Source organism: Ahaetulla prasina, chromosome 1, assembly GCF_028640845.1.
Source record: "Ahaetulla prasina isolate Xishuangbanna chromosome 1, ASM2864084v1, whole genome shotgun sequence".
Classification (NCBI taxonomy): domain Eukaryota; kingdom Metazoa; phylum Chordata; class Lepidosauria; order Squamata; family Colubridae; genus Ahaetulla; species Ahaetulla prasina.
In genome coordinates, this window is record NC_080539.1 from 24,535,504 (window position 1) to 24,551,610 (window position 16,107).

Genomic DNA, 16,107 nt, shown 5'->3' on the forward strand with positions numbered 1-16,107 from the left:
ATGGGTGGAAACTGATCAAGGAAAGAAGCAACTTAGAACTAAGGAGAAATTTCCTGATAGTTAGAACAATTAATAAATGGAACAACTTGCCTGCAGAAGTTGTGAATGCTCCAACACTGGAAATTTTTAAGAAAATGTTGGATAGCCATTTGTCTGAAATGGTGTAGGGTTTTCTGCCTGGGCAGGGGGTTGGACTAGAAGACCTCCAAGGTCCCTTCCAACTCTGTTATTCTATTCCATTCTAAATCAACTTTTCCTGACAGCCATTTTTCCCATGGTTGTCATACATCTCAATATTCCGGTTTAGTAGAAACCATTGTTGATACAAGAGTCTGTCCAACACGAATCACTGCCTTCGGAAATGCAGTGAGAACTAATCATCAGCATCTCTGATAAACAGACCCCAGGGAAGCCCTGCCTGTCTCAACCAATTATCTAACACTAATCAGACCATCTACAGCCTGATGGCAAATAAAGTATTTCCTTTATTTTGAATGCTACAATGTTTAGGTGAGTTTCCATGTCTAAGAAAAAAAAACCCTACAGCTTAGCCCTCAATTTACAACCATTAATTTAGTGACTTTTCAAAGTTATGAGGACATAGGAAAGGTGAATTATTATGACTGTGATCACATTCATGTAATCAAAATCCAACCACTGGGCAACTGGCATGTACTTCTGGCAAACTTTCAGCAAGCAAAGTCAATGGAGGAAGCCAGATTTGCTCAATGACTTTATGATACACTTCATAACTGTGGCAAAAAGGTTGTAACATGGGACAAAACTCACTTAAGAACTGTCTCGTTTAGCAACAGCCATATTGGGCTCAACTGTGGTTGTAAGTCAGGAACTACCTGCATAGCCTAATAGCAGAGCACCCATTTCCCACGGAAAAGCCAGGCATTCCCTTATTTGTCTTAGAAACTAGAAATTCGTCATCTAAATAGTAATCCTTTTGAAATTGCTATCAGCTGAACTAACTGAACATGATATCTTCCTGATTCACCCCCAAATATTTGCCCTTTTTCTAAGAGAAAGCATTTCCCAGTATTGGCTCCTTTGCCGGTTAAGCTCAACAAACTTCAAATAATGTTTACTGTTAGAAAAACAGCTAGGGAGTTGGGGGGGGGGTTGGTCGTGGTAGAGGAGGTCAGTCTGTTCCAGAGATAAATGCATTTTAAATTATAACAGTTCCCCGCTGACTGAACGGTGTTGTCTAAATCAAGGGCCCTGAGAGCAGAGAGAACAACAAAAGACAGTATTTCCCAAAGGACTGAAAGCTGACGTATATGTTTTTTAGTGTGAAGTGAAGATCAAAATGCTCTCTTTGTTCTCTTTCAGGATGAGTAAGAAAAAGAATTTACTACACTCAGATACTCTATTTCCCATCCATATTTTTGGTGCAGGGGTGCCCCACAAGGAGGTGTGACCAAGGAAAAAGCAACAACCTCAAAGCATGTGAAAAGGGGCAGAGATTTGATCCCACAATTGCAGCTACCTCATTTCCTGTTTTTGACCTTATCTTCCAACACCTGACATCATGAATCCACCAGAATTGACTGCGGTGCTTGTGTGTCACACCAAGTGATCTACATCAGATACCTGTACAATTAGCACAGCCCCCCCCCCCAAGGCTGTGTGCTCTCCCCATTTCTCTTCTCTCTGTGTACCAATGACTGCATCTCTAACAATCCATCTGTTAAACTTCTGAAGTTCGCAGATGACACAACAGTTGGAGTCCACAAGTCTTAAAGTTGCCAAGTTTGGAGAGCCCTGATATAGACAGTCTTACTTTTAAATTTATGAATACAGTAAATGGTTTCATATTTGCTCCTTGGGAATGTAATCATGATTTGCTTTTTAACATTTTTGCCATGCACTAAATCAAGGGTGTCAAACTCGATTTCACTGAGGGCCACATCAGGGTTGTGTTTGACCTCACAGGGCTGGGGTTACCATGGCTGGGGTAGGCTTGGCCAGCTCAACATAATTTGTGTCGGGGGTGCCTGTGATGACCCAAGCAGGTCTCATTCCAGACAATGATGAATCCACATACAGATGGGAGGTTGAACAACTAGCCTCATGGTGTGACCAGAACAATCTGGAACTGAACACACTCAAAACTGTAGAAATGGTGGTGGACTTTAGGAGAAATCCTTCCATACTTTCACCTCTTACAATACTAGACAACACAGTATCAAAAGTAGAGACCTTCAAATTTCTAGGTTCTACCATATCGTAAGATCTAAAATGGACAGCTAACATCAAAAAAGCACAACAAAGAATGTTCTTTCTGCACCAGCTCAGAAAGCTCAAACTGCCCAAGGAGCTGCTGATCAAGTTCTACAGAGGAATTATTGAGTCTGTCATCTGCACCTCTGTAACTGTCTGGTTTGGTTCTGCAACCCAACAAGACAGACACAGACTTCAGAGGATAATTAGAACTGCAGAAAAAATAATTGCTACCAACCTGTCTTCCATTGAGGACCTGTATACTGCACGAATCAAGAAGAGGGCCGTGAAAATATTTACAGACCCCTCGCATCCTGGACATAAACTTTTTCAACTCCTATCTTCAAAACCACGCTATACAGCACTGCACACCAGAACAACTAGACACAAGAACAGTTTTTTTCCACAATGCCATCACTCTGCTGAACAAACAACTCCCTCAACATTGTCAAACTATTTACTAAGTCTGCACTACTATTAATCTTCTGATCATTCTCATCACCCATCTCCTTCCACTTATGACTGTATGACTGTAACTTTGTTGCTTGTATCCTTACGATTTATATTGATATTGTTTCCTGATTATTTGTACCCTATGACTATCATTAAGCGTTGTACGTTATGATTCTTGATGAACATACATTTTTTATGTACACTGAGAGCGTGGACACTGAGAAACAAATTCCTTGTGTGTCCAATCACACTTGGCCAATAAAAAATTCAATTCAATTCAATTCAATTCAATTCAATTCAATTCAATTCAATTCAATTCAATTCTATTCTATTCTATTCTATTCTATTCTATTCTATTCTATTCTATTCTATTATTAAAACACAGCTGCCTGCAATTACTGCAGGTTCTAGTCACACCAGGTCCAAGGTTGACTCAGCCTTCCATCCTTTATAAGGTAGGTAAAATGAGGACCCAGATTGTTGGGGGGGCAATAAGTTGACTTTGTATATAATATACAAATGGATGAAGACTATTGCCTGACATAGTGTAAGCCGCCCTGAGTCTTCGGAGAAGGGCGGGATATAAATGCAAATAAATAAAAAATAAATACTCTACTCTACTCTACTCTACTCTACTCTACTCTACTCTACTCTACTCTACCCTATTCTATATCTGGGCCTCATAGATGATGTAAACTTTGTTTTTAACATTATTTGTTTTCAAAGAATAACCCTTACAGTTCATCTCCTGAACTGAAGTTCAGCCGGCTGTAGCAATTAAAACACAAAAGCAAAACCAGGGAAGAAAAAAGCTTCTCACTTCAACTTTGATGGCACATCGTCCAATGGCACGGACGGCTTTGCGTACGAAGTCCACATCCACTTCTGTGGCATACTCCTTCAGTTCTGCTAAAACCTGTTGGAAATACATTAAAAAATAACAACTCAGATCAAATCTGAGTGAAGTACTATTTCTTGTTGCCCTTGTCCCCTATTGGCTTGCTGCCACTGATATGATCCAATAAAAGGGAAATTTCTAAAGCTCCTGTTACAAAGAAATACAAACACATTGCAAATGTATTACAGCAGGAGATTGTAATCATTTTAAGCCAGTGAGCAGATTTGGAATACTGGGACCAAGTACTGGGCATTCTCACCAAAGAATTCCCAGTGTAAGAATGGCCATACCCACAGATCAATTTATCAGAAGGCCAACCAAGCTGTGGGCTGTAGCCATACCCTTACTATTGTCTAAGAATGTTTAGGTTGGGTTCAAGTCATGCAACATACAGACTTGTCAGAGGAAAGAATTAAGGAAGGCAGGGAGCAGGATATAGTCAAGAAACCTGTTATTTGTCACAATGTCACTCCGAGGCACTAAGCTAGGGGCTCAGAGATTACAAGTAACTGCAAAACTAATAGCAAAGCAATAGTAAAGTCATTTTCTAGACAAATGTGAAATGAAACCCATTGGGTCCCAGACTGACCTGAGCAATGTTGGCCTGGGATGCTAAGCGAATCATGATATCGAGTTTCTCCAGTTTCACATAGATGGGGTCGTTGTATTTCACAAAAAACACCTTGATCTCCTGCTTCAGGATTTCAGGCCTGGGAAAGGAATGAGCATGCATGCTAAAATGATTGCCAAGCTGCACTCTTGTTCATTCCTGACAAAAGGCAGATTTGCATTTGTTTTCCAGTTAAAGAACTGCCATGCCGCCTAACAGGAGATCTGAAAGCAACTCAAGTCAGCTTCCCATCAGCTACTTGTACCTCTGAATATGTTGCATTATATTATCCTAGTTAGCAAAGACACTGTACCGTCTGGGAATGATGGAAGATATAATCCAACCTACCAGGAAATCTGGCAGGTGAGAAAAGCTGTATTAAGTCGTCTGCAAATAGAATAATAATAATGCTCCAAATTTGTCTGATTCCCTCTTTAACGGCATTTCAAATTATTTATTAGGAGTGCACTCTTTGTTAGCCGATTTGTGCCATTAAATAACACTGCATTAACATATCCCTGAAGTTGCAGAACGCCAGGATCCATTCAGGTTGGAAAAACAAAACTGTTTTATATGCAGTTATTCAATCAGAATCTTTGAAACAACATCCATCCTTCCTTGCTCCTGACCTTTTCTGCACAATCAAGTTGATGTTCCTCAAAGCAACATACTGGACTTCAGGCTCGCCAGACAGCAAAGTGACCAGTGGAGGGGCCAGTTTCTTCAGCAACATGTTGTAATAATCGGAATCCTTGGGAAGGAGCTCTAGGAACTTCATCAGCACTTTGACAGCCGAAAGCACAACCGCGGAGTTGGCATGAGAGAGGCGAGGCGTCACCCGTTCGCATATGCTGCCAAAGAAGAGAAAGAAGAATAAGAGAACAGCCTTAGCTTTCCTCCTGGAAGACCCTGGCTAGGCTGGAGAGACACATTTCGATAACTTCAAATTAGCCAGCAACAGAGTGGGGTTTTTTTTGAAAGACTTCCTGTGTGGAATCAAATATCCCATTAAGTACCGTATTTTTCAGACTAGAAGACACACCAAGATTTCGAAGAGGTAAGAAAAAAATGGTTTTTGCTCTCCCCAGCCCCAGGAACACTCTGCAGGCCTCCCAAACCCTTTGCACACCCCGTTTTTGTGAAAAATGGGCCCATTTTTCGCAAAAATGGGACGAGCGGGGCAGGGCTTTGGGAGGCCAAAAATGGCTGTATTCGGTGTATAAGACGCATCAATATTTCCACCCTCTTTTAGGGGAAAAAAGTGTGTCTTATACTCCAAAAAATATGATAGATCCTTGAGAGTCTTGATTACAATATTTTCTGTTGATTGTCTTAGGTCCTAATAGAGAAGCAGACAAGCAGCGCATATTGGGAGATAACTAATTCACTGCTGATAGCTCCCAACATCTGGAAATAAAACTGGCTCAGATGTAATCTGAAGTACCTGGATTAACCAGTTGCAGATTGATTTCCTATGTTTGCTTATTCTCAGCCATTAAACAATAGCTCAAAAAGAGACATTTTACCGTTCTCCTAAAGTGCCCTGAGAATCAGCACTAAAGCGGGAAGAAAGTTTCACTAAAGGCAACCAACCAAAGTGTCACAATCGTTGTCATTATCTGGCCCTTGGAAAACAAGCTCAGAGGCCAAAATTAAGTCCTTCAAGTCAAGCTTGACTCCTCATGACATGGAGATGCCTGAACAGTTTTCTTGCCGACAGTACAGAAGTAGCCCTCTGCTATTTCCAAGACAGTGTCTCAACTTCACAATCTCTGTTGCTACACTCCTGGGAGCCCCTGGTAACCTCAGATCAAGGTACTAATTGGGCCTGACACTGCTTAGCTTTGAATGCTAGATAAGAGAGCCCAGATATTGCCACCTATTGGGATAATACGGTTGCCAGTTCTCAGTTCATGGGATGGCAGAAAGAAGACTGTATCATCTGACATCTGCTTCACATCGCAGTCTTCCTACACCCCTTCAAAATCTGCTCTGTAAGATCTGAGAAGTCTGCAGAGCAGATTTTAAGAGTGGGAAGTGGAAAGGGGAAATCACACCCCTCCTGCTCCAGTTACAGAAACCTACCTTTGGATAATACCCAAAGAAACTTTTGAAGGTCTGCCTGCCAACTCTGTTACTGGTTTAATATCAACACTGGGGTTTCTCAATATCTGGTTTTAATGAGAATGTAGCCCTAGTCACAGAAGCTTCCTGGACAACTTGAGGCCAGTTGCTTTGCCCCAACACAACCTATTTCACAGAGTTAATGTTCTGGGGAAAAAATAGAGTGTTCTACAATGCTATAATGCCGTGATGGCAAACCTATGGCACATGTGCCATAAGTGGCATCCAGAGCCCTCTCCGCCAACACGCGAGCCGTCGCCTCAGCTCAGCTCCACTGTACATGCACCTGTGCCTCCTGCCGGCCAGCTGATTTTTGGGTCTCTGCTACGCATGCAGAGGGGTGGCGGGGGAATGCTGGGGTGGATGTGCATGCATGCACAGGGGGTGGGGCATGCAGCGGGGGGATTGCATGCGCATTGTATTATGGGTGCATGCGCACTTTTGGCACATGACAGCAAAAAGGTTAGCCATCACTGCTATAATATATACCAGTGATGACTAACCTTTTGCCATCGTGTTCCAGGGGTGGGGGTGGGGGGATCACGCATGCGTGTTCCCACACCCATAATTCTATGTGCCCCGCCCCCACAACCCCCCCGCTCCTAGCCCGGTAGGCCCGTTTTTCTCTCTCATCTGGCTCCAGAGCCTCTCTATGAGTTTGGGGAGGGCTAAAACAACATTCCCCAGCCCCCCAAGAGGCCCTCCAGAGGCCAGAAATGGCCCGTTTCCCAACTTCCAGTTGGACAGGAAGTGACCTTTTTTCCTGTCCCCAGACTCCAGAGACTCCTAGAGAGGCCTCTGGAGGACCTCCGGGGGGGAGGCCGTTTTTGCCCTCCCCAGACTCATAGAGAGGCTTTGGAACCAGGTGAGAGAGAAAAATGGGCCTTCCCCACCCACTGCCAGAGCTGAGCTCGCGTGCCCACTGATATGGCTATGCGTGCCACTTGTGGCACACATGCCATAAATTCGCCATCACAGATATATACAGTACATAAAAATAATGCAAGTCTTCTTCTTGAACATGCCACTATTCTCAAATTGTATATACCTCAAAGAGTTATTGAAGAATAACTAACGTTAATAACTGTCTACCTTGGATTTAATTGTACTGTAAGCAATTTTTATACTGACAGAGGTAAAGAAGGTCTGAGAAGATGAAAACCAGCAAGTATCCTGATCTGAGAATTCACTGTCATAAAAAGCTAATAATAAGCCACCAACAATAAGTTGGTGACTGACAATATGGTAGCTTCTTTACTGAAGGCAATTTTGGAGGGGGAATAGATACTTGTGATTTGTAGTCAAAACAAAATACTTTCTCGTGGGAACCAAGGACATTCCTGGAGGTGCTTGGAAGGAGGGGACTGGAGTCACCTAGCAACTGGACAGTATCCTGATTGGACCATGTGACTGATTATTTTGAAAAACTGAAAAACTTTTACTTTTAATTAGATGAAAACCACAGGAATAGTCAGAGTCGGTTTTCACCAGCCCATGCCAATATGACATATCCAATCAATTTATACTTTGAGGAAACTATCTGCTTCAGAGTTTTGTTTGCTATGGGTATGTTAGGGTACAGGGTGACCTATTCTTGATTTCTCAGTGATTTTAGATACCATTAAACATAATATCCCTCTGAATCATCAGATAGATTTGGGAATAGGACACATGGCTTTGCAATGGTTCTCTAGGAGAGTCCTTGCATCATGGCCACAATGGAGCATGGCATTTTGGTTGTAAATTGCTGCAGTCATAAGTTGAGGCATTACAGGCTGAACTTAATTTTATGATCATTTTTACAACAATCATAAAGGAAGTCAATGCAGTTCTAAACCGAATCGTAGATCCAGCATATCCAATGGGTGGGGTTTTTTTTCTGGAAAATGGCAAAAATGGCACAAATCATGATCCCATGGCTGTGACAAATCAGTCATAAACCAGTTTTAACTGCAAATCTAATCCTTTATTATACTTGCTGATTTTATTTGTTTTTTTACTTGCTTTTTAATTACTTTGTTAAATGTCTCCATTTTACATTTGTTCTTTATGACTGGTGACCAAGACACTTCGGCAGTCGGTTGTATAACCAAGTTAAACAAACATTAAATAAGCCAGGGTTAACTTAGAGTGATCTGTGAACCCGGCCAGGAACTGGGTATTAACCTACAGGGAGGGTCTTCCATTGGTCAGAAGGCATTAGACAATCTGCCACAGTGGAGAAATCACAGAACTTTATCAAGCTCTCAGTAAAAGGAAAGAAGAATTCCCATTCAAGTAGGGCCGTCACAGATCTGGGACATGACCACTGAAGTAAAGACAAGGATAGAGAAAGCTCGAACAGCATTCTTCAAAATGAAAAAGGTCTTCTGCAGTCACGATAGAAGCCTAAGACTGAAAATCAGGCTTGTCAGATGCTACATCTTTTCTATCCTGCTGTATGGAGTGGAGAGTTGGTCTCTAACAGAAGAGACTAGAAGCATTTGAAATGTGGATTTACAGATGGCTGTTACGTATAAGATGGGCTGACAAAATCAGAAATGAGGAGGTGATAAGCCGCCTGGGAAAGCCAAGGGAAATCATCAAAACCATTAAAAAGCAAAAGTTGGAATATTTCGGACCTGTGATGCCACCTGGAAAAATATGGCATACTTCACTTAATCCTCCAAGGAAAGACTGAAGGCAAATGAGGTCCAGGCAGAAGAAGAAGAATATCATGGCTTCAAAATCTAAGGTTTGGACAAAACTCAACAGCGCTTTTTCGTGTGGCTGCTGATAAAAGTAGGATCGCCAACATGATCGCCGATGTCCGATGATGGATATGGCACAAGAAGAAGAAGAAGTAGTCACAGATCAGCCTACCTTTGAGCTTCACGGTCATCCTTTGGGTTGTAGTTGGAAAGGCAGTCTAGGATGAATATCTGCCCCCACTCCGTGCATTCATTTAAAGCAGTGAGTAGCTTGTTGATGTTCTGAGGGTTTAGATCTAGCAGATTGCTATTGGGGTGAGATTCGCTGATTTCAGACAAGGCAGCAACAGCATTGGCCACAACCTGGCAAAAAGAGAAAGAAAAGGAAAAAAAGATGGATACTCAGCAGCAGAGCAGAAGTTTTGAAGTTTTGAAAAACCTTCCACAAACTTCTGGAGTCAGTCGGAAGGGCGGATTGAGATTTTTTTTGAAATGATTAAATTGGGCTAAATCCCACTTCCTTTTTAAAAAAATCAGATTAACTGGTTGAAATAGAATTTCTGATCAATGGATCAATTCAGCCACATTTTTAAATATTCATATATTACTTTTCCATATGGACTGACAGGAGTTACAAAATCTCAGTTCTATATTCAACCAATAAAAAAAAATACATAATACTTACTGTACACATATTTATATACTACTTCTCCGCATGGGCTGCTGTTTACAAAATCCCTTCAATCAATAAAAAATAAATACATAAAACAATCTGTAATATAAAATTGATATTTATCCATAACACCGGGGTATATATAAAAAAAATTAAGCCAGAAGGATCTTCCTGGGAGATATCACCCCATTTTTCTATTACATGCACAAAGACAATGGTTCCTCTGAGATTACGCATGCCACTGTGTCTATATTTGGCATTTTGAATCATGATTAAAGAACATATAACTAATGGGATTCGCACACTGCACTGTCATAAATCATGGCATATAAACTACAATACGGTAATCAGATTCACATAACGTACTAAACCAAATCATAATTTATTATTATTTATTGGATTTCACTGCCGCCCACCTCACTCATACAATGACTCTGGGCACCTTAACAATATAATAAAAGTTTAAAAGTGCAAAAAATCAATCAAATTAAAATAAAAAGATAATTAAACTTAAAAGTTATACAGCTAAAGTGGATCATTTATGTATACCAGAAACAGTCAGTTGTTTAAGATATTCAAGGACTAGACTCTGGATGAATGGAAAGGCTCCAAAGTTAAGTTTCTGGTTCAATGTTTTTCTTCAACCCAAGAAGCCTCTTTTTCTGGGTGGCTGGGGAATTCTGAGAGTTGAAGTCCATACAGCTTCAAGTGGCTAAGGTTGAGAAACACTGCTCCGAAAAGTTCAACCTATCTGATCACAACAGATCCTTATCTACCATACTATCTGAATGTACTGACCAACAATGAGAATTCTCCTACACGGGCTCAAAATTCACAGCAATGCAATTTTAAAAGAGGAAAGTAAAATAAGGGATGTCTTTCCAGAAAAAGGGCATCAAATATGAATCTATGAAAGGGGAAGTATGATCAAGTATTTAAATACATTGACTCTGGGGTGCAGTGATTTTATTACTAGGCCTCAAAAGCGGGGCACTATGCTTAATGTAATTAATTCCTGTCCCTATGCTATACAGTATTATATAAAATAATTTTTAAAATTCAAGTTTTTTTTAAAAAAATAGCCTGTTTTTCTTTTATAGTAGAAGAAAAGAGGGAGAAAAATGGATTTCAACACTTTGAATGCCAGTTATTGGAGAAAAAAGTTCTGAGAATGGAAAATCACAGCTGGCTTTCACAGTGGCTGGGAAGATGAAAGAGGCAGAACCACAGGGGTCTTTCCAAAGCTGCCCCCTTCCCACGTTCAGAATAAAAGCATATTGGGAGGAGTGGAACATTAGGGATGTGCTGCTTGAGTGAAAAGGAATATACCATTATGTGCAAATCTGCCTGCTGGGAAAGACTCAGGCAGGTTCAACTCTTTGGGTCTTGCCTAAACCCTCCCTCGATGCCATTTAGAGGTGTAAAAAGATGGTGATCTACAATCTCTGGGCACACAGTGAAAGGATACATTCCCCTTTTCTAGATTTCTGACACTGTGTAGGCAAAGATCAACAATGCAAGAACTGCATGCCAACAAAGAACTTATGTAAACAGGGACTTAGAAAGTAGGCAAGATTATATCCCATTGATATCCCTCTTAACCCCAAACAAACATCCCAGATCCCTGTCACTAGCTTAGACTGTCTGGGCACAGTATTATGCTATGTGGACACTAGTCCCTGTGTCAGGCTACCTCCGACTATAATTAGGAAAGAATTCACCTTGACTTCATGTGGAATGAAGAAAAGTACTTTTACTATTTACAGTCTTGATAGCAGCTTAGCTAAGTTGGATCTGAGACAAAATATGGCTAACATATCATATCCCCCCAATTGTCCCTCCTCCTCCAGGAGGTCAAGCTGATCTGGTCCAATGCCAGCTCCTTCTCGGCCCCTCGTGGTAATCTTCTTCCACAGGTCTCTAGATGTCAGTCATCTTAGGAATGCAGTGTCTGTTAGAAAAACCCGCGCTGATAACACTCAGTCGTTAATCACTCCTCCCCCACTGTTATGTCAGCCGACACTCTTAATAGGCTCCTTTCCCTTACCCTGTACGGTGGTATGATACATCTCATTTCCTTAATAGTTTTATAATACAGAAATAAACAATTCACATTCTATCTACTGATATAATCATTCAAAAGTATACGAAGATTGGAGTGGAGGCTGACACCCTGCAGTTTTCTCGACAACATTTTGGTCTATCTGTTAAAGCACCACCTATTGGCTAGAAACCAGAAGACTGAATTCTACTCCTGCCTTGGGCATGAAAGTTGGCTGGTGGCCGTGGGCCAGTCTCTCTCTCTCAGCCCAATTTACACCACAGGGTGGCTGTTGTTGTGGGGAAAATAGGACGACAAAAGTGTTTTCAACCTTGAATTATTTATAAAAATAATAAAGTGTGGTTAAAAAATTAGTTTGCCATTGTCTCTTCCTAAGGCTGAGAGTGACAGGCCCACCCTAATGATTTTGTGCTTAAAGCAGAATTAGAATTCATCAGTGTAGTGATTAGGGCTCTTATATAAACATTGTCAAATGTATTTTTTTATCTTGGATTTAGGGCTTGTCACTGGGTATAACCTGGACAGTGACTGAAGCACAAGAAGATGCTACCTCAGTTTTCTGCCAGAAAGTTTTAAAGCAGTGTTTCCCAAATTTGGTACTTCCATATCAGAAAATACTTTTTACCCAATGAAAGTAAAATACTTTAAGTCAATTTAAATGTCCTTGCTGTGATTGGGTAGTAGGTTCATGCGTAGTTATCCAAGGAAACTGAGTCAACTTTGAGCCAGTCAGGATCGAACTCCTGACTGTGGTAGGGTTAGTCTGCAATACTGCAGTCTAATCACTGTGCTACCATGGCGTCTTAAACATTTCATGTAAATGTATTTATCAAAACTTGTATGCCACTCATCTCACCAAGGCGACCCTAGGCAGCTTACAGACATTGAATATAATGTCGTGTAAAATAATTAAAACAGTAAATGCAGATCTTAAATTTAAATAAAACTGAGCAGGGAGGGAGGTGTGGTGCTTTTTAGTTCATCAGCCACCTCCAACATCAGGGCCCCCGACTAGTTGGGGTAGCCGTGTCTTCATGGCCTTTAGGGTATAACCTAGACACTGACTGAAGCACAATAAGACACTACCACAGTTTTCTACCTGACAGCTTTAAAGCAGCGTTTCCTAAACTCGGTCCTTCCTTATCAGAAAATCCTTTCTACCCAATGTAAGTAAAATACTTTACATCAATTTAAATGCCCTTGTAGTGATTTGGTAATGGGTTGATGCGTAGTTATCCAAAGAAAACTTTTACCCAATTTACCCAGATTTGGGAAGCACGGTTTTAAAACAGACTGTACTGCTTTCAATATCCACACCAACTCAACTATTTAGCCTACAGTGTCCATAGTCGTTAACTACTAACCATGCTAATGGGACTGATGGGAGTTGTAGTTGAAAACATCCAGGTTGTTTAAAGGAGAAATTACTGGAGGATGGGAAGAGAGATGCTTTTGCCCAGGTCAGTCTCTGGGGAAAAAAGCTTCATTTATTTTTCTTCTAAGCCAAACAAAGACAAAGGGCATGGGAATGGATTACAACATTAAAACAAAATTCCTGAAAACACGTAAAAGCAAGGTAATACATAGAGCAAGGCACTGTAAAATAAAAACATGACACAAGGAAAAAAATTAAAAAGAAATCCCTACATTATAGATCAACCTCTAACTTTCCTTGAAGCGGAGTATAACATTTTCCTTATAACTTGGGGAATCACTGACCATAAAAGAATTTCATGCTGCCCTCTAATGGCTCATTGTTAATTACAACAGAATTGGTCTAAAGTGCTTCAGATTTCCTAAAATATGGAAGGCTTACGTCAAATTCTGATCCAACCCTGCCTTGCAGCCGCTCTGTCAAGTCCAGCACTGCAGGCTGGGTACAGCATCACTGGACATTTACAGAGGGCCAAAGCTATAGCAGAAGGCTAATGTCTGTTGGTCTCTTTTTGCTTTTTCACTTGTCTCTCTTGAGTGTCTGATGCGGAACAGCAATCTCCAACGGTCAGGCTTCAAAAACCAAGAAAGATATATGTGATTCCTCCAAGCAGACTTCTTTATGGTTCCTCACCCATAGACAGAATCTTGCCAAACTAAAGTATTCTGTCACTGCCATAAAGCATATACTCTGGGAACTATTAGGAAAGTCTGAGAGACTAAAAATCCAACAACCATTCAAAATGGTTTCTCCACAAAAATAATAATCTAACTGTTCTTGAAAAAGAGTTCTAAATTAGCATCCTGGGCAGATGCTCTCCAGCTATTTCGTCCACATTATTTTTTCCTACCAGCAGCATGTCGTCTTTCTTCTCTCAGCATTTTGTCTCCACCTGGTGTCCTTTCCCTTGGGATGCTGCTTCCTCAGATTCTCTTCTATTCTTACATCCATTACTGTTACAATCTCCTCCTAGCAATTCTCCCTGTCTTTCTCAATCATCCAAAACATCTATGATAGCACAGTAGTACAACAATGGGCATAACTAGCTCAGCAATTCATGAGTTTAACAGTCCATCTGCGCTTTAATCTATTTGTGGGTTGTTTCATGGGTCAAAATCATTCATTTCTTTTAAAAGGAACATATCCCTTTGTTCCTTCTCTCCTCTGTTCCTTTCCACCTGCAGTCTGGATGATGGGCAAAATTAAAAAAAAGAAAGAGATCAAGTTGGCTTTTGGCTCGCTCACAAAGCTTCTTGCTGTGGTGAGAAGATAACGTTGCTGAGAAGTCATCAATATTCATGCAAGCAAATCTGAATGGAGGCATCTTAGACAGATGCCTTCTGAAAGCCAGAAGGGTGTATGGTTTTCTATGTGGGGGGGACAGTCAGGGAAGAACCAGGAAAAAGCAGACTTCAGTGCTACCATCTCAGGAAAACCACAAGCAATCAATAACTACAGTCCGTCCCGTCCCCTCCTGCAAATCAAAATCTGAGAAATTTTGTGGCATCTTGCCAACACTTACATCACTACTAAGAAGATTTGGGTTACAGAGACAGTATTCTGGTCAGCTTCATCTGCTCCAGAACTGAAAGGAAAAGGCAGTGAGAGCATCAAATTTAACACTGAGCAACCCATGGTTTAAAAGCTGCATGATGCTCCAGAACCCTTTGGAGGCTCTTAGTATCTGCCTCTGCCCTGAGAATGGATGGGGTGAAATTGGTGCTACAAGCCTTGTGGAGATTAAATGTATGTTCCATTGCCAAATTCTTCCAACCCCACTGCCAATACTCATTTGTGGAGGTATCAGGATCATAACAGATGTCCCAAGTCTCTGCAACACCTAAGGCAGGGGTGTCAAACTCAAGGCCGGGGGGGCTGGCAGATCTGGCCCACGGGGTGCTTAGATTTGGCCTGCAGGGCCACCCTGGAAACAGCGAAGGACGGCCCTGTCGTGTCCCACTCCTCCGCTGACGGCCGGGTCAGGGAAATCCGAATCAGGCTTGCCTCTGCAGCTCTGCCCAAAGTCCTAGCAAAGTCCTCAGAGCAGGCAGGAGACCAGTAAGTGACTTCAGCAAGATAAGTTCGACTTTTGCCTGACTCAGAGACTGCCAGAAAGCAGATCCTTTATATAGGCCATGGGGTGTGGCTCCATGACTCAGCACTCATTAAGGCCTGTCCCTCCCTTCCTTCTGTTGCCTCCACCTATCCAATCTTCTGATGCGAGGGTCACTCCAATTAGCTGTTGGTAATAAACCCTCCTCAGGCTCACATGCTGTGGAGGAGGGGGAGGGGTCTAGCTGCTCCGTTTGCCTGGGCATGGAGTCAGGGCTGGGGCCGGGAGGTGCTCCTTCTTCTGCAGTTTGTCTGGGCATGAAGCCAGGACTGGGGCCGGGAGGCATACATTCCTCCGTGTTCGGGAGCAGATAAGAAGGCCCCGGCTGCTCTGAGGGCGGGCAAGACACAACAGGCCCACAGTGCCTCTGCCAGCGTAAAACGGGCTCCCAAACTCTGTTTTGGGCTGCAACGGCTTCCTGCAACCCTCTGCCAGTGAAAACAAAGCTCGGGAGAGCCGCTGCAGCCCAAAACGGAGCTTAGGGGCCCATTTTCGCTAGCAGAGTGTTCGGGCCATCACAGCCCCCTCCCCCGGATACAAATGATGTCAAGTTGGCCATGCCCACCCCAGTCACAACCACCCAGCCCTCCGAGGTCAAATACAACCCTGATGCGGCCCTCCATGAAATCAAGTTTGACACCACTGACCTAAGGCATTAATTTTTAAACCCTCTTGAAATGGAAAAACTGGAAAGCTTGAAGGTCTCCTATATGACCCCAAGAAAAACACAGAGAAAGTGCTGTTCCAGAGTAAACGTTTGTCAATTGATCCTCAGTCTCCACAGTTTCCACTCTCTTTTCCATCAGCTACTCTTCTT

The 16,107-nt window shown here is 42.0% G+C and overlaps 1 protein-coding gene across 3 annotated transcripts in view; it reads right to left on the reverse strand.

Moving 5' to 3' along the window:
* The window catches only part of AP2B1 (adaptor related protein complex 2 subunit beta 1), an 88,669-nt gene that overhangs the window by 52,682 nt on the left and 19,880 nt on the right, over window positions 1-16,107 (reverse strand). For all 3 annotated transcript variants that reach the window (XM_058164453.1, XM_058164454.1, XM_058164455.1), the window contains 4 exons: window positions 9,180-9,370; window positions 4,823-5,044; window positions 4,173-4,293; window positions 3,506-3,601 (listed from right to left, as the gene is read on the reverse strand). In XM_058164453.1, coding sequence (XP_058020436.1) covers window positions 3,506-3,601; window positions 4,173-4,293; window positions 4,823-5,044; window positions 9,180-9,370 — 630 coding nt within the window. The remainder of the gene's footprint in view (window positions 1-3,505; window positions 3,602-4,172; window positions 4,294-4,822; window positions 5,045-9,179; window positions 9,371-16,107) is intronic.